The sequence below is a fragment of the Borostomias antarcticus genome (genome assembly GCF_949987555.1).
Source record: "Borostomias antarcticus genome assembly, chromosome: 7".
Lineage (NCBI taxonomy): Eukaryota > Metazoa > Chordata > Actinopteri > Stomiiformes > Stomiidae > Borostomias > Borostomias antarcticus.
In genome coordinates, this window is record NC_140240.1 from 15,674,183 (window position 1) to 15,699,424 (window position 25,242).

General features: G+C 46.9%; 1 protein-coding gene across 1 annotated transcript in view; it reads right to left on the reverse strand.

Annotated features, from left to right (window-relative positions):
* Positions 1–2,836: 2,836 nt before the first annotated feature.
* Positions 2,837–25,242, reverse strand: part of tpcn3 (two pore segment channel 3) — a 361,079-nt gene continuing 338,673 nt past the window's right edge. Inside the window, exon 19 of the mRNA XM_084441175.1 lies at positions 2,837–3,415. Within this exon, the coding sequence (XP_084297301.1) occupies positions 3,282–3,415 (134 nt within the window). The 3' untranslated portion in view covers positions 2,837–3,281. The remainder of the gene's footprint in view (positions 3,416–25,242) is intronic.

Sequence of the window (25,242 nt, forward strand, 5' to 3'; positions counted from 1 at the left end):
GAGAAGTCAAATCATGGCATCCATACATGTCAAAGGTTCTTGAAGAAGTCAACTGCAGAACGAGTCAAGTTTGTGCAAATGAACAGGTTGTGCTTTGGATGTTTTAAATCAGGACATCATTCAAAGAACTGTGAAAGGAGAAGTGTGTGTGATACATGTAAAGAGAGACACCCAACATGTTTACATGAAAATCGCTTCAAAAGGGACAAAAGGAAAGAACAAGGGGATGGCGAACGAAAGGAGAGTGGAAAACAAAGGAAAAGGAAGGCTCGAAGGAAAGGACAGAGTCCAAACAGACAAGCAAGACGCCAGACGAGGCAACGTCTCACAGAGTGGTGCAAGATGTGAGGAACACTTACACGTCCACAGTTGTTCCAGTATGGTTGTCCACGATCACTAACCCAGAGCATGAAGTTCTCGTATATGCTCTTCTGGACAACCAAAGTGACACCACCTTCATCCTGCAAAAAAAGGCAGAAACATTAGACACCAAGAGCCTGTGCAACTGAAACTCTCCACACTGTCATCCAGAAGTACAGTCATTCAAAGTCAGAGGTTAACTGGACTGCAGGTCAGTCGATCAAACGGCATCTGTATACTTGGATGCAGTCAGGCTGTATCGTCCTACATCTACAAGTGTGTAAAGTGTAGAAAGTTCAGAAGGTGCACTGAGGAACAAAGAATGGCAGACTTACCTTGTGAACGCATGGAGACGACTCCTCCCTTTACGTACTGTGGGATGGACTGCTTTGGAGCTTTCCATGTCAAGGAAGGAAGAAAGGAGGTGAAGCGCTATGGTCTGCTATTCACCTGTGTTCTCACGCCGTGCACATAGAACTGCTTGACGACATGACTACTGATGCCTTTATCAACGAGCTTCGCGCATTCATCGCTCTACGTGGAAACGTTCAACAACTTCGATCAGACCAAGGCACTAACTTTGTTGGTGCAAGACGTGAGTTCCTTGAAGCTGTAAAAGAGATGGACCAAGAAAGCCTAAAGCAACTAGGCTGTGAGTTTGTTATGAACCTTCCTTCTGCAAGCCACATGGGTGGCGCCTGGGAAAGGCAGATCCGGACCATTAGGAGTGTCCTGACATCCATCCTGGATCAGTCGTCTCGAAGACTGGATAGTTCATCTTTGAGGACCTACCTTTATGAAGTCATGGCAATCATAAACAGCAGACCTTTAACTACTCACCTGCTCAATGATCCTGCCGGTCCACAGCCTCTAACGCCCAATCACATCCTGATGATGAAATCCTCGATAGTCTCCTCCTGGAGAGTTTGTGAAGGAAGACCTGTATCTAAGGAAAATATGGCGTAGAGTGCAATACTTAACAATTCTGATCCAGATGGAAGAAAGAGTACCTGTTGAACCTGTAACAGAGACAAAAATGGCATGACCCACAGAAATGCAAAAATCAATGACATAGTGATCATAAAGGTTGAGAATACACCACAAAATGAATGGAAGCAGGCCAAGGTCACTGAAGTGTACCCTAGTGAAGATGGTCATGTGAGAAAGTTACAGTTGTTGATCAGTGATCCGGCATTAGATGACTGTGGAAAAAGAGTCACCAAGCCAACTTACCTGGAGAGGCCTATCCATAAGACTGACTTTGCTTGAAGCGGAGTGATGTAGCTTGTTGAGTCTCCTCTTCTCCTAGGGCCATCTAGTTTAATGATATATAAGTTTCATAACATATTCTTAATTATTCTTACCTTTAGTCTCTCAAGTTCATTTAGAGTAATCACAAGTGATTTGGTGGGAGTGTAGCTGCCAAGTTAGTCATATAGTTAATAAATTATAAATAATAAATACAGTTCATAATACCTATTGATTTAATAGTTTACATTAAATAAAGGCATAAATCATATTAAGTTAAAATGATAACATGATTGATATAGAAGTATGATTGAGAGAACATTTGTTAGTAACTTTATGTATATTTCATGTAGGAACCAACATTCCTTTGTGGGATTGGGTATTGTGTGATGCGCTCTAGTTGAGCCATATGGGGGCAGAGCCAGCTCATGGATAGCTGCTTCGTGAGCTCTGACATTCGTTGAAAGACGTTGCTTGTTGAATAGCCTATGCCTACTGTTTTTGTGAAGACTGAGTAAAGCAAAGACGACAACTTTACGTTACAAAAACTTCTGTATTTTTCTTTTCCTTCTAAGTTATTCTCCTGTGTTAACGTGGCCAATGAGGTAAAATGATCAATGCTTTCGGTCGTAGGCTAATGTTTATCAATGCTATCTAGCAACATGATATTGATGTACAGTAGAATAAAGTGTTTAACAGGCAAATTTAATGTTATTTTCGATTGTCCTCTATGAGAATATTGTTAATATATTTCTTGTTTTATGTCTGTTCAGTTCTCACGGCTTTGCTTAGATTGAGATGAATAAATGCCTGTGTATGAAGAACAGCTTGTGTGCGTTAACCAGAGGGAGTTACAAACATACATGCATACATACATACAGCATGTGTAAAATATAGAATATATACATGCATATACACTGTAGATATGTGCACACCTCCACAACACTCAGCTACGGTTATACAGTCTGATGGCCGCTGGCACAAAGGAACGCCTGAACCGGTTTTGCACCTAGGTGGGCGGAAGGTGCTCCCCATCTGCCACAGCTCACCATAGAGCGGTGCCAAACAGTAAGTCAACATGTAAATTAAATTATTTTTGCCAAACTTTATGATTTTATTTTATGACTTTATGACTAATGATTTACTCATGTTTAATAAATATCAAAGCATGAAGAGAATACCTGTATAAGACAAGAACAGATCCGAGTCAGAAGTCCTCATAGGCGTATATTTGAATCAGATTTCACAACTGAAGTGCAGCATTAACCAGTAAGGTTGCAGCAAAGTTCCCTCACAAGGTATTCCTCGTACTGTCAAAGTTTCCTTCAAACACTGATTATCAAAGGCAGCATCTCCATCAATGAGTACTACAACATCCAGGTAGATTCATCACCCGAGGCAAATTCCCTGCAGGTGGAATAGGCACAGATATTGATTCAAGCTATTCACCAAATCAAGCTGTTGTCTAATGACTCACATATGGAAGATGTACAAAATAGCTAGCTATACCACACTGAGGTGGATTATCCCTTCATATTATACAGTATACATAAACCTCAAAATACTTAATAGAATTGTCTTTTTATATTATATAAGAAATTATCTATATTTATTTCAGTACAAATGTGTAAAGTTATATAGTAGCATTTGTGGCTATCCCTTTTGAATAATGGCTATACAGAATTAAAGGTAGGGTTTGGGAAGTTCAGATGCGTTGGATTGTCAAATTCCTCTTCTTCTGCGAAGTCCTCTGGGCTTAAATCGGCCTCAAACATCCTCTGTAACAAGCCGTCCACAGTTTTGTATCCTGGGGGAAAAGAAACACACACTGCCATCAGTAAAGGATTACCCAACATACAGTAGTACACACCAACCAGGATTACCCAGCATAGTACACACCACCCAGGATTACCCAGAATAGTACACACCACCCAGGATTACCCATCATAGTACACACCACCCAGGATTACCCAGCATAGTACACACCACCCAGGATTACCCAGCATAGTACACAACACCCAGGATTAGCCATCATAGTACATACCACCCAGGATTACCCAGAATAGTACATACCAACCAGGATCATCATGGTACACACCAAGTGCACACCACCCAGGTTTACCCAGAAAACTGAAGCATTTTTTCTAGTTAAGATGAAACAGTAAAACCTCACTGCTCTGTCTGGGTCCACCACGTTTCATCTGTTGACACTACTGTAATATCAATATTTAATTTGTATGATAATTTATATTATACTACTACTACTACTACTACTATTACTACTACTAGAATATCTATAAGTATAATAAGTATATTATCTATTAATGATAATTAGGGCCCGAGCACTGGCGGTGCGAGGCCCTATTGAAATTCGAAGGATTATTAGGGCCCGAGCACTGGCGGTGCGAGGCCCTATTGAAACTCGAAGGATTATTAGGGCCCGAGCACTGGCGGTATTATTAGGGACCGAGCACTGGCGGTGCGAGGCCCTATTGAAACTCGAAGGATTATTAGGGCCCGAGCACTGGCGGTGCGAGGCCCTATTGAAACTCGAAGGATTATTAGGGCCCGAGCACTGGCGGTGCGAGGCCCTATTGAAATTTGAAGGATTATTATTATTCTCCTACCTTCTTCTTCTTCTTCTCCCCAAACAAATGCCTTTTTGGCGGCCTAAACATCGAAGAAAACGGATGAAACTTTGCAGTTACGTCAGTCCCGGTGAAAAATTTGATAATTCATGGGTGATGGAAATGGGCGTGGCATAACGGCTCAAGAGCGCCCCCTGGAAAGTTTAAAATGGCGAGCCCCACCTTTCAGTTTGATGTAGGCGAACGAAATTCGGAGGGCATATGTATTTCATCGAGATACACTAAAATGTCTCTTGGAGCTACTGTATACCCAACATGCAACAGGAAGTCCGCCATTTTGCTCTTAATGTCCCATTTTCCCCTTGTTTTCACCATTTCCATGCCTCGTACTTCAACGAACTCCTCCTACAGATTTAATCCGATCAACTTCATATTTGTTCAGCTTCATCTTGAGACCTTTGTGATCAAAAGTTGGAGTTTTCTCCAAACACCCTTGCCTTGGCGCCCCGCCAAAGTTTGACATTTCGCCATAAAACACGAAGTCCTCATAACTCCTCCATACATTATCCGATTTGTCCGATATATCTCGCGCTTCATGACGGTTCTATCCTGAACACATCTATGTGTCAGTATTGTGTCATACTTTAGCGCCACCTATTGGTGAAACAGGAAGTCCTCATAACTCCTGCATACATCATCCGATTTGCACCAAATTCCTGACGCTTCATGAAGGTCACCTTCTGAACACATCTATGCGTCGGTATTGAGTCACACTTACAGCGTGTGACGGAGAGGCTGTCACTGGTGGCGGGCCGTGGCTGAGCGTGTACACACATTCGCACCGGGCACGTTCCCCTCCCCCACACAGCTGGCTGACTCTCTATGGGTGCACACATAGCAGTGTTGGCCTAGCGAACATTTCCTTGACATTTCACAAGTATTTCCATTAGTTCACAAATCACTCACGCACCATGTCAGTATTTTGTTATGTTATGTGTTGTGTTGGTTGTTTGGTTGTCTCACGTATCTCTCTGTCTCCAGACAGACTTGCTAGGGGAGGTCCTATAGAAGAGTGGCCAGAGCAAACCGGAGCAGAGGGGGGAGGAGGCTTATATGGAGACCGGGGTGGGCGGGGCCAACCGCGGATCATTCCATTCATGTCATGTGGCAATTAGTAGCCTTTTGGGTGTTTGATGTTTCCTTCTGTTTAGCAGGAATTTACTTTGTGAATGTGACTTCTATAGGGCCTGGAATTGTGGTAGTATTTCTATGCTTATTAGATTGTTTCATTAAGTATGTTAGATGTGTAAAATCTGTTATGTAGTACAGATGGTAGAGTCTGGTGGGAGGGGCGTGTAGTATTTAAGCAGCCTCACTACAGACCTAAGGGGGAGTTCTTTTGTTTGACTGGGAGGGCTAGGCTATACCATGCGGTTAGCCTAGCTCAGCTGTTGTTTTGTCCTGTTGGAGCACTGAAATAAACACCCTTGCACCTTGCGACGTTGCCATCATTGGAGAAGAAGTTGGTTTTGAACCCTTTTTGTGACATTTTGGTGGCAGTGGTGGGATGGCAAGTCGCAAGCCAGTGCCTCCAGCGGGCCGGAAAAAGACCAGGACCGGGCTTCGTTCAAGTAGGAAGACAACGTCCAAGGAGGAGGAGCAATGGGAATCCGCTGAGGGGGAGGACGTGGAGCCAGGGCCGCAGGCCGCCAGCTCCAGCCCACGCAGGTCAGGCCCAGCTGAGCCGGCCTTTGACCCCAGCCTGACATCCCTTGTTCGGGACTTCCTGGCCATCCAGCAGAGGAGAGATGGAGAGCTGATGGAGGAACTTCGAGGCCTCCGGTTGACTCTCCAGCAGTCCGGAAGAGCGGAACCGTCAACCATCGATGAGAGCCCTAGACAGGGCCTTCCAACTCCAGCCCCAAGACGAGGGGAAACAACAGAACACCGGCAAGGTGAGCAGCTTCTGTCAGGGGGGGCGGGGGCTGACTCATCAATCATCGATGGAAGCCCCCACCTGGCCCTGCCAACCCCGGCGCCAAGACAGCAGGGGTCATCGACTAGCGGCCAGAGAGGACGTCTAGAAAGCAACATTGACAGTGCAGGGGTCTTCCGGGGAAAGGAACCCAAGATGCCAACTTATCAGCAGGGTGAGGACATGGAAAACTATCTCCTGCGGTTTGAGAGAATGGCACACACGTGGCAGTGGCCAGAGACTGAGTGGGCATGCCGGGTAGTCCCACTGTTGACTGGCAAAGCCCTAGAGGCCTACACCGCCATGGACGAGGAGCAGTCCAACAACTACTCAGACCTAAGGGAGGCGCTGTTGCTCAAGTTTGACATTTCACCTGAGACTTACCGCCAACGTTTCAGAGCAACATCAACACCACCGGGGGAATCACCGATGGAGAGCTACCACCGCCTGAAAGGGCTCTACCGACGCTGGATCCTTCCCGAGAGGAAGACAAAGGAGGTGATCGGTGAGACCATCATTATGGAGCAGTTGCTGAAACTCCTGCCGTCAGAGACTCGGACCTGGGTACGGGAGCATGGATGGATGGGCCAGGATCAGGATGGGCTCACTGCTGCCAAGCTGGCCCTGCAGTACCTCAACGCCCGAAGAGGACCTGCGCCACGTCCTGCCACCTTCACTCCAAAGCCTGCCAGAGACTCAAGGGAAGTAGTAACACCGTACACCCGAGGGGGGGCAACTCTTGGAGGGGGGAGGTCAGACAGCAGACGGGGAACAGACAGCCTGGGGGGGATTTATCTGTTATTACTGTGACCAGGAAGGGCATAAAGCTAATGTTTGTCCTGTGAAGAAATCCAAAATGGCAGGTTTATGTTCTGTCCCAAGAGCCGCGGATTATGTGAAGGATGGGGGGGAGGAGAGCGATGTAGGGGAGAAGGCAGGTCTGCTCCCTGTTCATGTTAATGGGCAACCCCTCACCGCCATGCTGGATACTGGTAGCTCACTGTCACTGATCAGGAAGAATAGTGTTCCTGCACATAGTATTGACTACGGTCACCAGACCATGGTTGAGTGTGTTCACGGTGATCAGAAGCGCCATCCCACGGCAGAACTCACTGTAGACGTCCAGGGCCAGGCCTACCTTCTCAGAGTAGGGGTGGTGGATAACCTGCCATTTGAGATGGTGTTGGGGAGGGACGTACCAGTGTTATGTGAGCTAGTGAGGACAACTGCAAGCAGTCAGAAGATAGCAACGGCAGCACAACCAGCCATGAATGTGACTTGTATGACTGTTACTCGTTCACAGACCAAGGCGGTGGGAGGGGAAAAGGCTGGTTTAGAGCCCCTCCCAGACATTTGTGATAGCCTCTGTGAGGGTGCTACCAAAGGGCCCAGAAAGCCACGCCGACAGCGGCGGCTAGAGAAGATCTTAGGCTCCCCTGTCCCTGATAGTGCAGATGGTCTGGAGGTGACCTGGGATGTGCCAGGGGATGTAGGGGCCCTGCAGAAAACTGATTCCTCAGTAGTGAGCATCCTGTATGAGAAGGCATTAGCTGGGGTGGATAAGACGGTGACTGTAGGTGGGAATGTGTTTAGTATGGAGAATGACCTGCTTTACCATGGGGTAGACCCAGAAGATAGGAGGTTGGTGGTGCCCTCTAGCTGCAGACAGCTGGTTCTCCATCTTGCACACACCATTCCATGGGCAGGACACATAGGACACTACAAAACATATCTCAGGCTGCGCGCACGGTTTTACTGGCCTGGCATGTACACTGATGTACGCACATACTGCAACACATGTCCCACCTGCCAGCTTACAAGCCCTGTCCGCCAGTCTGACCGAGCCTCTCTCCATCCACTGCCAGTCATTTCCACTCCATTCCAGCGCATAGCCATGGACATCGTAGGACCGCTGGAGAAGAGCAGTTCAGGGTATCAGTATATCCTAGTGATATGCGACTATGCCACACGGTTCCCTGAAGCTTTCCCCCTGCGCTCCATTACCACCCCCAAAGTGATCAGTGCACTTGTCCAACTCTTCTCTCGTGTAGGCATACCGGTGGAGATCTTAACCGACCAAGGGACCAACTTCACATCCAAGCTGATGGGTCAGCTCCACAAGCAACTGGGGATCAAGGGGATCCGGACAACCCCCTACCATCCCCAAACGGACGGGCTTGTGGAGCGTTTCAACCAGACCCTGAAGCGGATGTTGAAGAAGTTTGTGTCCGAAACTGGTAAAGACTGGGACAAGTGGCTGCCATTCCTTCTGTTTGCCTACAGGGAGGTGCCGCAAACATCAACAGGCTTCTCCCCTTTCAAACTCCTCTATGGCTGGCCGGTTCAGGGGCCCCTGGACCTGTTGAGAGGAAGATGGGAGGGGGCTGAGGGGACGTCGACTGGGCAGGGAGTGGTCCAGTACATCCTCCAGATGCGAGACCGGCTCCAGAAGTACCGGGAGGAGGCGGCGGTCAACCTCCAGGCAGCCCAGAGGTCTCAGAAGACCTGGTATGACAAGCAAGCCCGCCAGCGGGAGCTCAAGCCGGGCCAAAGAGTCCTTCTCCTGCTCCCCTCCTCAACCAGCAAGCTCCTTGCCAAATGGCAAGGCCCGTACACAGTTGGGAAGAAGATGGGGCCTGTCACCTATGAGGTGCTGCATCCGGAGAGGGGGAAGGCCAGCCAGACCTACCATGTAAACCTGTTGAAGCACTGGAAAGAGAGAGAGGAGGTATCTCTCTTCGTGCGCCACGTTGAGGAGGAGGATGACTCGGAGGGGGTCGTGGAGGCCTGGAAAGGAGTGGGTGAGTTGGCTGTATCTCATCTCTCTGTCGTCCAGCAGGCTGACCTTCAGCGGGAGTTTGCACAGTATCCAGCAGTGTTTCGCCAGGGGCCGGGGAGGACTCGGGTTCTGGAACACATTGTACGGCTGAAGCCTGGTGAGCGGCCGGTGCGTCAACGTCCCTATCGTGTCCCAGAGAGCATGGTGGGGGCTCTAAAGGAGGAGATTGGGACAATGAGAGAGATGGGGGTCATTGAACCATCAGACAGTGAGTGGAGTAGTCCCATAGTGATTGTTCCCAAGAAGGATGGGTCTCTCCGGATATGTATAGACTTTCGCAAACTGAATGCTGCCTCCCTGTTTGATGCGTATCCTATGCCCAGGATAGATGACCTCCTGGAGAAGATTGGCAGAGCCAGCTACATCACCACCCTGGATCTGTGCAAGGGGTACTGGCAGGTGCCCCTTGACGAGCAGTCAAGGCCCTTGACAGCCTTCAGGACCCCGCTGGGGCTCTACCAGTTCACGGTCATGCCGTTTGGACTGCATGGGGCCCCAGCAACCTACCAGAGGCTGATGGACCGTGTGCTGCAGGACTGTGATGACTGCTGCGCGGCCTACCTGGATGATGTTGTGGTCTTCAGCTACACCTGGGAGGACCACCTGCGACACCTTGGCCGGGTCCTGGGGAAGATCGCGGGTGCTGGGCTCACTCTGAATCTGCAGAAGTGCGAGTGGGCGCGGGAGGAAACCCAGTACCTGGGCTACCAGCTGGGGCGAGGTGAGGTCAGGCCACAGGTGGATAAGGTGGAGGCCATCCGGTGCAGCCCTCGTCCCCGGACCAAGACCCAGGTGAGGTCTTTCCTCGGGCTGGTGGGGTGGTATCGGAGGTTCATCCCCCAGTTTGCCTCCATTGCTGTCTCACTCACCAACCTCACCGCCAAGGCAGCCAGCAACCCTGTGCAGTGGACTGGGGAGTGCGAGGCGGCCTTCCAAACACTAAAGGCCCATCTCTGTGCTGAGCCAGTCCTCCAGAGCCCTGACTTCCAGCGACGGTTCCTGGTCCAGGTGGATGCCTCTGGGGTGGGCATTGGCGCAGTGCTGGCCCAGGGGGATGCAGGTGAGGAGAGGCCTGTTCTCTACCTGAGCCGGAAGCTCCTGCCTCGGGAGACGAGGTATTCTACCATCGAAAAGGAGTGCCTGGCCATCAAGTGGGCCCTGGACAGTCTGCGCTATTACCTCTTGGGGAGAGAGTTTGACCTCGACACTGACCACCGGGCACTTACCTGGATCCAGACGATGAAGGACCGGAACTCCAGGGTGACCCGGTGGTATCTGGAGCTGCAGCCTTTCCGGTTCTGTGTCCGCCACAAGCGGGGAAAAGACAATGTCACGGCTGACTACCTCTCACGGCTTCCGGACCTCGTTGCCGCTGGAGAGGAGGGTGGTAATGTGACGGAGAGGCCGTCACTGGTGGCGGGCCGTGGCTGAGCGTGTACACACATTCGCACCGGGCACGTTCCCCTCCCCCACACAGCTGGCTGACTCTCTATGGGTGCACACATAGCAGTGTTGGCCTAGCGAACATTTCCTTGACATTTCACAAGTATTTCCATTAGTTCACAAATCACTCACGCACCATGTCAGTATTTTGTTATGTTATGTGTTGTGTTGGTTGTTTGGTTGTCTCACGTATCTCTCTGTCTCCAGACAGACTTGCTAGGGGAGGTCCTATAGAAGAGTGGCCAGAGCAAACCGGAGCAGAGGGGGGAGGAGGCTTATATGGAGACCGGGGTGGGCGGGGCCAACCGCGGATCATTCCATTCATGTCATGTGGCAATTAGTAGCCTTTTGGGTGTTTGATGTTTCCTTCTGTTTAGCAGGAATTTACTTTGTGAATGTGACTTCTATAGGGCCTGGAATTGTGGTAGTATTTCTATGCTTATTAGATTGTTTCATTAAGTATGTTAGATGTGTAAAATCTGTTATGTAGTACAGATGGTAGAGTCTGGTGGGAGGGGCGTGTAGTATTTAAGCAGCCTCACTACAGACCTAAGGGGGAGTTCTTTTGTTTGACTGGGAGGGCTAGGCTATACCATGCGGTTAGCCTAGCTCAGCTGTTGTTTTGTCCTGTTGGAGCACTGAAATAAACACCCTTGCACCTTGCGACGTTGCCATCATTGGAGAAGAAGTTGGTTTTGAACCCTTTTTGTGACACAGCGCCACCTACTGGTGAAACAGGAAGTACTCATAACTGTGTAGATATGTTATCCGATTTACTCCAAATTGCTCATGCTTGATGAAGGTCGCATCTTGAATACTTCTGTAAGTCAGTATTGCATCATACCTACAGCGCCATCTGCTGGTGAAACAGGAAGTCCTCATAACTCCTACATACGTTATCCGATTTACTCAACATGTCTCACGCTTTATCAAGGTACCGTCCTGAACACATCTATGCTTGGTATTGAGTCACGCCTAGAGCGCCACCTACTGGTGACAGGAAGTTTCTCTCAGTACTGCACACCGAAATAGCACACCCTTTAACGGCGCCACACCCCGACACGCATGGGGTGCGAGGGCCCGCTCACTGCTGCTCGCAGCCCTAGTTATTCTTCATCTTCCTCTGTCATTGGAGTCTATGGCAGCCCATAGAACCGTATGGTAAAAAGTTGTGAAAATTGGCACACTTATTCATGACAGTCCCCTGAGTCTTTTCACCAAGACCCATGTACACAGCTCGAACTCTCTAGCGCCACCAACATGTCAAAGTTGGAGGTGCATTTGTGCACACAATTTTTGACCTGTAAGCCCGATTTTCAAAAACGAGGTAGCGTTCGATTCCTTGGCTCAAGCCGAGTTCAACGCACCCCATGAAATCATTTTCCGCCGTATTGGATTTCCCGCCATTTTGGATTTTGTTAAAAACACTTAAAATGTATCTCCTCCAAGGTTTTTTCACCAATCTGCACGAAACGTAGTATGCACAATCTATAGACTGATGTCCACAAAAGTCTTACAGGGATTTTTGATTATCCATTGCGTTCGCTCATGACAGCCAATCAAAATTGGCAGAAAAGCTGCAAAACAGGAACTGGGGTCATATCTCAGTAATGTTTTAATCTATCAAAACCACATTTGGCACACTCATCCGGGACACACCCATGACATCTGTCACCAAGCCTTATGTTGACATCTTGGCACTCTAGCGCCACCAGCGTGTCAAAGTTGGAGTTGCGTTTATGCCAGTAAATTTTGAACTATATGTCCAATCTCCAAAATTATGGTAGCAATGGATTCCCTGGCTCATGCTGAGTTCAAAACACCCCATGGTTTCATTATTACTTCATTTGTTTGATTGCAGAATGAAAGGAACACTTTTTGTCTTCTGCACAATTTCACCAGTTTCAGAGCATTTTGGAAAAAGTCACACATTTTCTAAACTGCCTTCCCTCTTCTAATTATCACAGCTAATACACATTTTATAAATCAAAACGTTCACACGACTCTTGGGATTCATAAAATCAAAAAAGCTAAGCTCTTCGATGTATATTTTTCACTCTGTGACAGTTCGAATAATGACTCCCCCCCCTCCATTGAAATCAATGGAGCCACGCTCTAGAAAATCTCTCTTCGCTCTAGAATCTAACTGTTTCTAACTCTTCACCTCTCCTACACTTCTGAAGACCGAAGGACATATTATACATGGAAATGTTCGCGTGATTGTCTGGATTCTGAAGAAGTAAATAGTTGAGCTATGCTATGTATACTTTTCGCTGTGTGCCAATTTAAACAACACCCCCCCCTCTCACTCTACCGAGAGGAAGCAACCCTACCAGGTGACATTAATTAAGTGCTCAGGACTCACTCTACCAAGAGGAAGCAGAAGCTGACATTATCCACTCAAATCTGCGAAGCACGTTTGTAAGATCCGTCATGGCATAGCGGGTAGCGCGTCAGTCTCGCGAGCAGCGAGTTCAGGGTTCGATTCCCGTTCATCCAAAGTGCATTCTTATAATTATTGTAATTATGCTGCTGTGGAAGTCAATAGCAGACAACAGAATCGTTGTCGGTCACTCCTGCCAGTTAAAAGTTGTGAAATTTGGCTCACAGACCAGGGACTCTTGTGCCTATTGTTCAGTGTAAGTAATATGTGTGTATTACAAATGTTTGCCATGTGGGGGAGGCATTGCATCTTTGAGTATCTTGTAGGCCTACTGGCACGCTTAGAATCACTGCAACAGTCTATTTGTGACAGCGGCTGGTGATTTGGTCCGCAACTCGGCAAACCCCGAAATGCGCTAGAGGGCAAAATACATAAAAAAACGTTTTTTTTCGTTTTTTGTTTTATTTTGTATTACCAAAGTTGAAGTTGTGAAGAACCCACTTACTATAACAGACAACAGTTTTAGGTTCACGAAATACGTTTAATTAGTCTGCAAACTAAGCTCGTTTTTAGCTGATTTCGAGCCGGGCTTGGGGGCGGGCAGATCGATTAGCATGATTTGGTTTCATTGGCTATTGCTTCCGGGTTCTCCGCCCCCCACCCTTCCCCAACACGCCGGTGTTTGCATTCAGTCCCACGTTTAACCATGGATGCTACAGCTTTTGCTAAAGAGAAGACGGGGATGGCATCCAGGACATGGAAAGAGTTTTAAGAGCAGCTAAAACTCCAGCAGAGCAGGACTCGTTCGTACACGGAGTTCTTGATGACCTGTGATACAGAGATGACTGTATCAGCAAAGCCAGTTGCTACCAAGCGCAGCGTTGCGTCGAACGAGGTACCAGATTCACACCACCGCCAAGCATTCTGCTTTGCTTTGGGGTAAGCTGATCTTTATACTATCTGTGCTGTTTACATTACATTAGCGTTAGTCGTTTAGCAGAAGCTCCTTTCTAAACAAGTGACTAAGTCTAGCTAGCATAACAAACTAACAAAGGCTAGCTAGCTAACGTTAGCTAACATGCTAGTTAGCTGAGCTAGCCCTTTGTTCCTAAACTAGCCAGCTAGTCTATTTAATCAACACATTCTGGTACTATTTTATCTATATGGAGTGCCAGTACTGTGGGCAATAGTTTAATGTACTTTCTTCCTTCTATTCTATTGCAGTTTTGATGCTGAGAGACCTGGCATGGTTGTGGCCAGAGAACACCATGATGCACCGGCAGTCGAGTTTCAGCTGCTGCGCAAGCCTGATGTCCTGCCCCCCAGAGAAGGTCTTCTTGTGCAAGCCCCACCCGGACTGGACATGGCCAGACAGACATATCTCTTTGACAAGATCAGAGAGTTCTGTTCTGATGAGGGACGAGACGTCACATGTCCCCCGCCAAACTCCACAGCAGCTCAGAACAAGACTGTCCGCTTGTAGATTCACTGCAGATCATCAGGACGGACAGCACTGCAGGAGAAAGGCCACAGCCTTTTTCTGTTTGTATACTGAAGCGTTGCTTGTTCTCTTGCACAGACTTGCCCACACTTGCACAGACTGCATTGTTAGAATATTGAATACTGAGCTGAGTACTGTTGTTATTACCTTGAGTATTGAGCTGGGGACTGTTATTACTTTGTTGTACACTTGATCACAATGAACACTATGCACCTTGTCTATAAAACAGACAACTGACTGTACACTTTAACACTTAGACTGTTGCCTTTTTTTGTACACTTAACTACTTATGCTTGTACTTTATATCATGTATGTGACAATAAAGAACGTTAAATTTGAACTTCATCTTATATTGTTCTTAACTGCATTCACAACACAAGATTAATACTGACTCAAAGAGTGTGGGGTCATCAGTGAGAGAGCACCCCACTCGGCTGCCACTCTCAGTTAATACCCCAAGTTGACAGCCACTCTGACAGATAATGACAGATCGTCCAGTGGGGGAGTGGCTGGGGGAGGGGTTACCAGGCCATTGTTCAGGCCCATTACCTGGCAGTCAGAGGTGTGAAAATGTTGGAGAACTTTGGAGGGAGATTTCTCAGCTAAGTTGATTTGGCAGTACTAGCATTCAAATAAGCATATCTTCTTCAATTATGTTCAGATTTCAATGTATGAGACCTCATTTGAAAGCTTACAATGTGCACTTTCATAATCTGTAATAAACTGAAAAATGAAAATGCCTAGTTGAGGACCAAATTACCAGCGGCGGTCACATTTACACAATGTTTCCAAGGCAAAAATGTAGGCTTAACGCGCGTAGAATACAGATGCTCCTAACTGTCCCAACATTCCATTCAATACAAATGGAAAATTAAAACCGAACTGAACGCGATCATAAGCGCACCAGTACGGGTACAGTAGCCTACGGATCGGTATTTATATGGAAAATAGGTTAATGTGGACTTGCCATCCTGTCAATAGAGAAAGACTATAAGGACATCATAGGATTCATAGCCGAGTTTGCGGCAAGGAAAGCAGGGAGGAAAATGCTGGCCTGATTATTCTAGTCATATGGTGAGTAACATTTTACGTCCATAATAATGTGTTTAATGCATAACTTAATGTGGGTGTGACTGCTTTAAAAATCCTAACTATAAACATGGTTGTAGGCTACGCTAATCTAAATACTTATCATCTTCATTATTGTGAGTGCAGCAGTGCAACAGGGGTTGCGCAGGTGCTTATTTTTTTTATATGTGACTAAAAAAGACATGCGTGCTGAGTTCATGTTGCATCGCGGGTATAGTGCATTATAGTAGGCCTCGCGTTTTCCACTTCGCCTCAGGCCTCGCATATCTCCCAGACAGCCCTGTCGATTCAGCTCTTGCTGCATCTTACAGTCCAGTACATCATATTCATGGGTTTTGTTGTAGAGACGATTATCCAGACAAGCACATACAGTAAAGGCACATACAGTAAAGACAATCACATAGACAAGCTCATACAGTAAAGACAATCACATAGACAATTGCATACAGTAGAGAAAATCAGACGGAAGCACATACAGTAGACAATCACAGACAGACAGTACAGCAGAGAACATAACATACAATAGACACAATTACATAGACACAAGCACATACAGTACAGACAATCACATATAGTACAATAATGCGCTCCTCTTGTGTAAAATGCAGCAGACGGAACTTTGTTGCGTATTGTTTGCCATGTTCATGGCCGTGTACAAATAGTCAAAGTCGGTAAAGGAAATGCAGTGAGTGGGTGTAGATTTCTGTGGAGTAGGGGAAGGTTTTGAAGATTTAATGGAGTCTAGTTTGTCTGAATGGGAAGGTACAAGTGAAGGAGTAAAGAACACTGGCCAGACTCCTGTTTACCTTCATTGCTATCAGAAGGTAGGCCGTCTTTCGCTGGTGCAGCAAGAAATTCCACTCTAGGCTCCCATTTTGTAGTGTTCACTGACAACAACATTCTCGCAAACTTACAGGAGGTGAACCTGAGAAGCTTGGAGCAACAGTGGGCAGTCAGACTCTACAACTACCACTTCAACATCAAGTTCCAGCCTGACAAAACCAATGTTAATGCTGATGCCCTATCTCGTGTACCTGTGGATGGAGGAGAGGATGGTGAAGAGGAGGAGATCCTGGCCCTGAAGACTTTTCTCACCGGGGTGGAAAACCCATGCCCAGAAATGCTTAACTCTCCTGTCCAAGTTGACCTAGAAGAAGTGCAGCTGGGCCGAACCCCCTGGAGAATGGAAGGACGCCCAGCAAAAAGATGACATGATTCGCCACATGCTGTTATCCTTGCAGACAGGGAACAGAAAGGATCGCCCTGCAACGTGACACTCGGCAGATCCTCAAGGAGAGATAGAGGCTGACTCTGAGGGAGGGAGTCTTGCATCAGTGTGTGAGGGACCCCAACACCGCAAACTCCATCTTTCAGCTGGTCCTCCCTACAGCCTTGAAAGAGAAGGTGTGGCAGAATTTCCACGAACGGGCTGGCCACATGGGTGTGGGAAAGACTTTAGCTCTCATCCGCTGCCCACTAGTGTTGAGTATTAGACCAGCCTACTTTTCTTGTTTTATTGAGCTGAATGATTTTCATAGTTTGCAGTGGTTGAAGTTTGCAGTGGTTATAACGTTTGCTGTGTTTACCAAGTTTGCAGTGTAGTTGCAGTCCGACAAACATATCTCTAAAGCCTTCAAAACATCAGTCGCATTTTCTTCATCTTTCGTGTGGTCAGCTTGGCCCCCACAACGCTGCTTGCAGCTTTAATTGGGGGCCAAGCAGCGAAGCGCTAAGCGCTGGCACCCATTGTTCTTGTACCTTTTCTTATTATTTATTATTATTATTATTTATTCTTCTGCCATTGGAGTCTATGGCAGCCCATAGAACCGTATGGTAAAAAGTTGGGAAAATTGGCACACTCATTCATGACAGTCCCCAAAGTCTTCTCACCAAGACCCATGTCCACAGCTTGAACGCTCTAGCGCCACCAACGTGTCAAAGTTGGAGGTGCATTTGTGCATGCAACTTTTGACCTGTAAGCCTGATTTTCAAAAACGAGGCAGCGTTGGATTCCTTCGCTCAAGCCAAGTTCAACGCACCCTATGACATCATTTTCCACCATATTGGATTTCCCGCCATATTGGATTTAGTGTAAAACACTCAAAATGTATCTCCTCCTAGGTTTTTTCACCAATCTGCACCACACGCAGTATGCACAATCTATAGACCGATGTCCACAAAAGTCTTACAGGGATTTTTGATTGTCCATTGCGTTCCCTCGTGACAGCCAATCAAAATTGGCCCAAAAGCTGCAAAACAGGAACTGGGGTCATATCTCAGTAATGTTTTAATCTATCAAAACCACATTTGGCACACTCATCCGGGACACACCCATGACATCTGTCACCAAGCCTTACGTTGACATCTCATGCACTCTAGCGCCACCAGCGTGTCAAAGTTGGAGTTGCGTTTATGCCAGTAACTTTTGAACTGTATGTCCAATCTTCAAAATGATGGTAGCAATGGATTCCCTGGCTCATGCCGAGTTCAAAACACCCCATGGTTTTATTATTACTTCATTTGTTTGATTGCAGAATGAAAGGAACACTTTTTGTCCTCTGCACAATTTCACCAGTTTCAGAGGTTTTTGGAAAAAGTCACACATTTTCTAAACTGCCATCCCTCTTCTAATTCTCACAGCTCATACACATTTTATATATCAAAACGTTCACACGACTCTTGGGATTCATAAAATCAAAAAAGCTAAGCTCTTCGATGTATATTTTTCACTCTGGGACAGTTCGAATAATGACTCCCCCCCTCCATTGAAATCAATGGAGCCACGCTCTAGAAAATCTCTCTTCGCTCTAGAATCTCTAACTGTTTCTAACTCTTCACCTCTCCTACACTGCTGAAGACCGAAGGACATTTTATACATGGAAATGTTCGCGTGATTGTCTGGATTCTGAAGAAGTAAATAGTTGAGCTATGCTATGTATACTTTTCGCTGTGTGACAATTTAAACAACGACACCCCCCCCTCTCACTCTACCGAGAGGAAGCAACCCTGCCAGGTGATATTAATTAAGTGCTCAGGACTCAGACTCACGGGGTTAGGGAAGGCTCACATGCCTTGTGGACTAGGGTGGTTCACTTTCGCAACATCCTGCGTAGCACAGTGGTTAGCGTGTCGGTCTTGCAAGCAGCAGGTACAGAGATCGAATCCTGTTCAACCATGTCTGGCTTTTGACATGTTTTGCTTGTTGTCTTTGATGCGCTGGTCGTGCGTCCCGCTTGGCCCCCACATCGCTGCTTGCAGCTATATTTATTCATCATCTTCTTCTTCCGTCATTGGAGTCTATGGCAGCCCATAGAACCGTATGGTAAAAAGTTGTGAAAATTGGCAAACTCATTCAGGACAGTGCCCTGAGTCTTTACACCAAGACCCATGTCCACAGCTCGAACCCTCTAGCGCCACCAACGTGTCAAAGTTGGAGGTGCGTTTGCACACGCAACTTTTGACCTGTAAGCCCGATTTTCAAAAACAAGGTACCATTGGATTCCTTGGCTCAAGCCGAGTTCAACGCACCCTATGACATCATTTTACGCCGTATTGGATTTCCCGCCATTTTGGATTTTGTGAAAAAAACTTAAAATGTATCTCCTCCTAGGAATTTCGACCAATCTGCACGAAACTCGGTAGGCACATTCTCTAGACCAATGTCCACGAAGGATGTTCAGGGATTTTCAATTCTCGAAAGCGTTCTCCCGCTACAGCCAATCAAATTTGGCATCAAAGCCGCCAAACAGTATATGGGGTCATATCTCAGAAAATTGTTAATGTATTAAAGCCACATTTGGCACACTCATCGGGGACAGTCCCATGACCTCTGGCAGCAAGTGTCATCGCGACAGCTCAAACCCTCTAGCGCCACCAACATTTCAAAGTTGGAAGTGCGTTTATGCACACAACTTTTGTCCTGTGTAACAGATTTTGAAAAGTAAGGTACCGTTGGAATCCCTGGCTCATGCCGAGTTCATCGCACCCTATGATGTCATTTTCCACCAATTGGATTTCCCACCATTTTGTATTTTGTGCACCAATCTACATGAAACTGGCTCTACACATTCTCTAGACCAATGTCCACAAAAGGATTACAGGGATTTTCGATTGTCAAAGGCGTTCGCTCGCTGCATCCAATCAAATTTGGCGTCCAAGCCGCCAAACAGGAAGCGTGGTCATATCTCAGTAACGTTTTGATGTATCATAACCACATTAGGCACACTCATCGGGGACAGTCCCATGACCCCTGTCACCAAGTCTATGTCGACACCTCAAACTCTCTAGCGCCACCAACCTGTCAAAGCTGGAAATGCATTTATTCTGAAACGTATGCCCGATTTTCAAAACTGCAGTAGAGATTATGTTTGATTACTATATGGCGTGTTTCACTTGTAGTCTTTGATGCGCTGGTCGCGTGTCCTGCTTGGCCCCCACATTGCTGCTTGCAGCTATATTTAGTGTGAATGCTTTAGAGCATTCACACTATTGTTATCCAGTTCTTTATTATTATTAGGTGGGCTAGCTTGTAAAAGCTAGCCCAACTTGTGATATTCCCACTATTTAGGTGGGCTAGCTTGTAAAAGCTAGCCCAACTTGTGATATTCCCACTATTTAGGTGGGCTAGCTTGCAGAAGCTAGCCCAACTTGTGCTATTCCCACTATTTCTTTATTATTCTTATTCTCCCCGTTTTTTGTCTCCTTTATAACTTCTTCATACTTTGTGCTAGAAACTTCATTCAAATTTTAAAATGTTCACGATGTTTAGCTCTTTAACGGATGTATTCAGATTTTTGATATTTTTTATAGTTTTTTAGTAATTTAACTTTTAATAGTAATTTTTGTGCCATTGAAACTGCTGATGGAATGTTCAGTATCATTATGCTTTTAGAGTGGTGGCAGCTGTTGCTTTGAAAATATTTACACATTTTGTAAACTGCTGGCACTCCTACAATTTTGAAAGCTCACACACGTATTATACATAAAAACTTTCACACAACTGTGCTGTACAATGTAAGTATCTAAGCCGTGTGACTTATAATTTTCGCTGTATGACGATTTGTTTGGCAACTGCGCTCTCCATTGAAACGTATGGGCCCACACTCTACCTTTTGAGCTGCTAATTTTGCATTTTTACTCTTTTTCTAACTCGTCGCCATGCCTACAGTTTTTAAGCTACACGGACATATAATAGCCTTAAATGTTCAGCATTTTCTCAGGATTCATACGGTGTCAAAATCTAGGCTGGCACCTTTATACTTTTTGAGAGAGAGCTGTCTGAAGCCAACATGCCTTTCCATTGAAGTGAATGAGAGGATGCTCAGTGTCAGTTGGGATTTGAATTTGGGGACACGTGCATGCTCTCTGTACAGGCACCCTTTATTGACTACTGTGGTAGCATTCATATTCATTCCTTCCTTCCTTCCTTCCTTCCTTCCTTCCTTCCATCCATCCATCCATCCATCCTTCCTTCCTTTCCTTCCTTACTTCCTTCTTTCCTTCCTTCCATCCTTCCTTCCTTCCATCCTTCCATCCTTCCATCCTTCCTTTCCTTCCTTCCTTCTTGCTTTCTTTCCTTCCTTCTTGCTTTCTTTCCTTCCTTCCTTCCTTCCATCCTTCCTTCCTTTCTTCCTTCCTTCCTTCCCTTCCTTCCTTCCTTCCTTCCATCCTTCCTTCTTTCCTTCCTTCCTTCAATCCTTCCTTCCTTCCATCCTTCCCTTCCTTCCTTCCTTCCTTCTTTTCTTCCTTCCTTCCATCCTTCCTTCCATCCATCCTTCCTTCCTTCCCTTCCCTTCCTTCCATCCATCCATCCATCCTTCCCTTCCTTCCTCCTTTCTTTCCTTCCATCCATCCTTCCTTCCTTCCCTTCCTTCTTTCTTCCTTTCCTTCGATCCTTCATTCCTTTCCTTTCCTTCCTTCCTTCCATCCTTCCTTCCTTCCTTCCTTCCTTCCTTCCTTCCTTCCCTTACTTCCATCCTTCCTTCCTTCTTTCTTTCTTTCCTTCCTTCCTTCCATCCTTCCTTCCTTTCCTTCCGTCCATCCTTCCTTCCATCCTTCCTTCCTTCCCTTCCTTCTTTCTTTCCTTCCTTCCTTCCATCCTTCATTCCTTCCTTCCTTTCCTTCCTTCCTTCCATCTTTCCTTCCTTCCATCCTTCCTTTCCTTCCTTCCTTCCTTCTTTCCTTCCTTCCTTCCTTCCTTCCTTCCTTCCATCCTTCCTTCCATCCTTCCTTCCTTCCTTCCTTCTTGCTTTCTTTCTTTCCTTGCTTTCCTTCCTTCCATCCTTCCCTTCCTTCTTTCTTTCTTTCTTTCTTTCCTTCCTTCCTTCCCTCTTTCCTTCCATCGTTCCTTCCTTCCATCCCTTCCTTCCATCCTTCTTTCCTTCTATCCTTCCTTCCATCCTTCCTTCCTTCCATCCTTCCTTCCTTCTTTCTTCTTTCTTTCTTTCTTTCTTTCTTTCTTTCTTTCTTTCTTTCTTTCTTTCTTTCTTTCTTTCCTTCCTTCCTTCCATCCTTCCTTCCTTCCATCCATCCTTCTTTCTTTCCTTCCTTCCTTCCATCCTTCCTTCCTTCCTTTCTTTCCTTCCATCCTTCCTCCTTTCTTTCCTTCCTTCCATCCTTCCTTCCCTTCCTTCTTTCTTTCTTTCCTTCGATCCTTCATTCTTTTCCTTTTCTTCCTTCCTTCCTTCCATCCTTCCTTCCTTCCTTCCTTCCTTCCATCCTTCCTTCCTTCTTTCTTTCCTTCCTTTCATCCTTACTTCCTTTCCTTCCTTACCTTCCTTCCATCCTTCCTTCCTTTCCTTTCTTCCTTCCATCCTTCCTTTCCTTTCTTCCTTCCTTCCATCCTTCCTTCCTTCCTTCCTTCCATCCTCCCTTCCATCCTTCCTTCCATCCTTCCTTCTTTCTTTCCTTCCATCCTTCCTTCCTTTCCTTCCTTCCTTCCATCTTTCCTTCCTTTCCTTCCTTCCATCCTTCCTTCCTTCCATCCTTCCTTCCTTCCTTTCTTCCTTTCCTTCCTTCCTTCCATCTTTCCTTCCTTTCCTTCCTTCCATCCTTCCTTCCATCCTTCCTTCCATCCTTCCTTCCTTTCTTCCTTCCTTCCCTTACTTCCATCCTTCCTTCTTTCTTTCCTTCCTTCCTTCCATCCTTCCTTCATTTCCTTCCTTCCATCCTTCCTTCCATCCTTCCTTCCTTCCTTCCATCCTTCCATCCTTCCCTTCCTTCCTGCTTTCTTTCCTTCCTTCCTTCCATCCTTCCTTCCTTCCTTCCTTTCCTTTCCTTCCTTCCTTCCTTCCTTCCTTCCTTCCTTCTTTCCTTCCTTCCATCCTTCCTTCCTTTCCTTCCTTCCTTCTTTCTTTCCTTCCTTCCTTCCTTCCTTCCTTCCTTCCATCCTTCCATCCTTCCTTCCTTCCATCCTTCCATCCTTCCTTCCTTCCATTCCTTCCTTCCTTCTTGCTTTCTTTCTTTCTTTCCTTGCTTTCCTTCCTTCCATCCTTCCCTTCCTTCGTTCTTTCTTTCTTTCCTTCCTTCCCTTCCTTCCTTCCATCGTTCCTTCCTTCCATCCCTTCCTTCCATCCTTCTTTCCTTACTTCCTTCCATCCTTACTTCCTTCTTTCTTTCCTTCCTTCCATCCTTCCTTCCTTCCTTCCTTCCTTCCATCCATCCTTCCTTCCATCCTTCTTTCTTTCCTTCCTTCCTTACATCCTTCCTCCTTTCTTTCCTTCCTTCCATCCTTCCTTCCTCCTTTCTTTCCTTCCTTCCATCCTTCCTTCCCTTCCTTCTTTCTTTCTTTCCTTCGATCCTTCATTCATTTCCTTTCCTTCCTTCCTTCCATCCTAACTTCCATCCTTCCTTCCATCCTTCCCTTTCATCCTTCTTTCTTTCTTTCTTTCTTTCTTTCTTTCTTTCTTTCTTTCTTTCTTTCTTTCTTTCTTTCCTTCCTTCCTTCCTTCCTTCCTTCCTTCCTAACATCCTTCCTTCCTTCTTTCTTTCTTTCTTTCTTTCTTTCTTTCTTTCTTTCTTTCTTTCCTTCCTTCCTTCCTTCCTTCCTTCCTTCCATCCTTCCATCCTTCCATCGTTCCATCCTTCCTTCCATCCTTCCTTCCATCCTTTCTTCTTTCCTTCCTTCTTTCTTTCTTTCATCTTTCATCCTTTCTTTCTTTCATCCATCCATCCATCTTTCTTTCTTTCATCCATCCGTCTTTCTTTCTTTCATCCATCCATCCATCCTTCTTTCTTTGTTTCTTTGTTTGTTTGTTTGTTTGTTTGTTTCTTTCTTTCTTTCTTTCTTTCTTTCTTTCTTTCTTTCTTTCTTCCATCCATCCATCCATCAACCCTCTTTCTTTCTTTCTTTCTTTCTTGCATCCATCCATCTTTCTTAGAAATATTCAGAATATTTTCAGGCTGCAAACTCATATTAATATCTTTTCTCCTCTTTCAGCTATTGAACTGAATAAAACTATGAGTTATGATGAGTGGTCTAATCTATTTTTGAGTGTAGTACTAGCAGTACTTATAACAAACACCTACTGCTTTTCACTGCTACTGCTTCTAACCTCAACTTCCATACAACACCTCCACAGCTACTGCTCCGCCCCGGAGTGGGCTATAGACACATGGTCTCCAATGAGGGGTGCATGGGGATGGCCTGGCAATCACTGACCTGCCTCCCACAACCTCTGGCCTGAGGGGGCGGAGTCTCGCCACCACGCCACCGTCCCCACATCTCAGCCCCTGAGTTGGCTAAAGACGCAGTTTTCACGGTTGGGTGCATGTGGGTGGTCCGGGGAGCAGTACACTGTCCTAGACCGGCTCTGACCCGAGGTGGCGGAGTCTCGTCACAACGCCATTATCCACTCCACTGTCCCCACATCTCAGCCCCTGAGTGAGCTACAGACACACGGTCTTCACTGTGGGTGCATGGAGATTGCCCGGATGTCAGTGCACTGCTCCCGACCTGCTCTGACTGGAGGGGGCGGAGTCTCGTCATCACGCCACTATCCACGCCACGGACCTCACAACACAGCCTCTGAGGTGGCTAGAGACACACAGTCTTCACTGGTGAAGGCAGGTGGGTAGCCCGGCATGGCCTACACTGTCCACGACCGGCTCTGACCCAAGGGGGTGGAGTCTCACCCCCACGCCACTATCCACGCCACGGCCCCACAACTCAGCCCCTGAGTGGGCTAGAGACACATGGTCTTCACCGGTGCGGGTGGATAGGTGACCCGGAGAGGGGTACACTGTCCTCGACCAGCTCTGACCTGAGGGGGCGGAGTCTCACCACCACGCCACTATCTACGCCACGGGCCCCACAACTCAACCCCCGAGTAGGTTAGAGACACAGTCTTCATTGGTGGATGCATGGAAATTGCCCAGAGGTCACTGTACTGTCCCCGACTAGCTGTGACCCAAGGGGGCGGGGCCTAACCAGCACGCCACTATCCACGCCACGGGCCCCACAACTCAGCCCCTGAGTGGGCAAGAGACACACGATCTTCACCGGATGAGTCAGGTAGGTGGCCCGGAGAGGGGTACACTGTCCCTGACTGGCTCTGACCTGAGGGGGCGGAGTCTCACCCCCACGCCACTATCCACGCCACGGCCCCACAACTCAGCCCCTGAGTGGGCTAGAGACACATGGTCTTCACCGGTGCGAGCGGGTAGGTGGCCCAGATAGGGGTACACTGTCCTCGACCAGCTCTGACCTGAGGGGGCGGAGTCTCACCACCACGCCACAATCTACACCACGGTCCCCACAACTCAGCCCCTGAGTGGGCTAGAGACACATGGTCTTCAGCGGTGCGGGCGGGTAGGTGG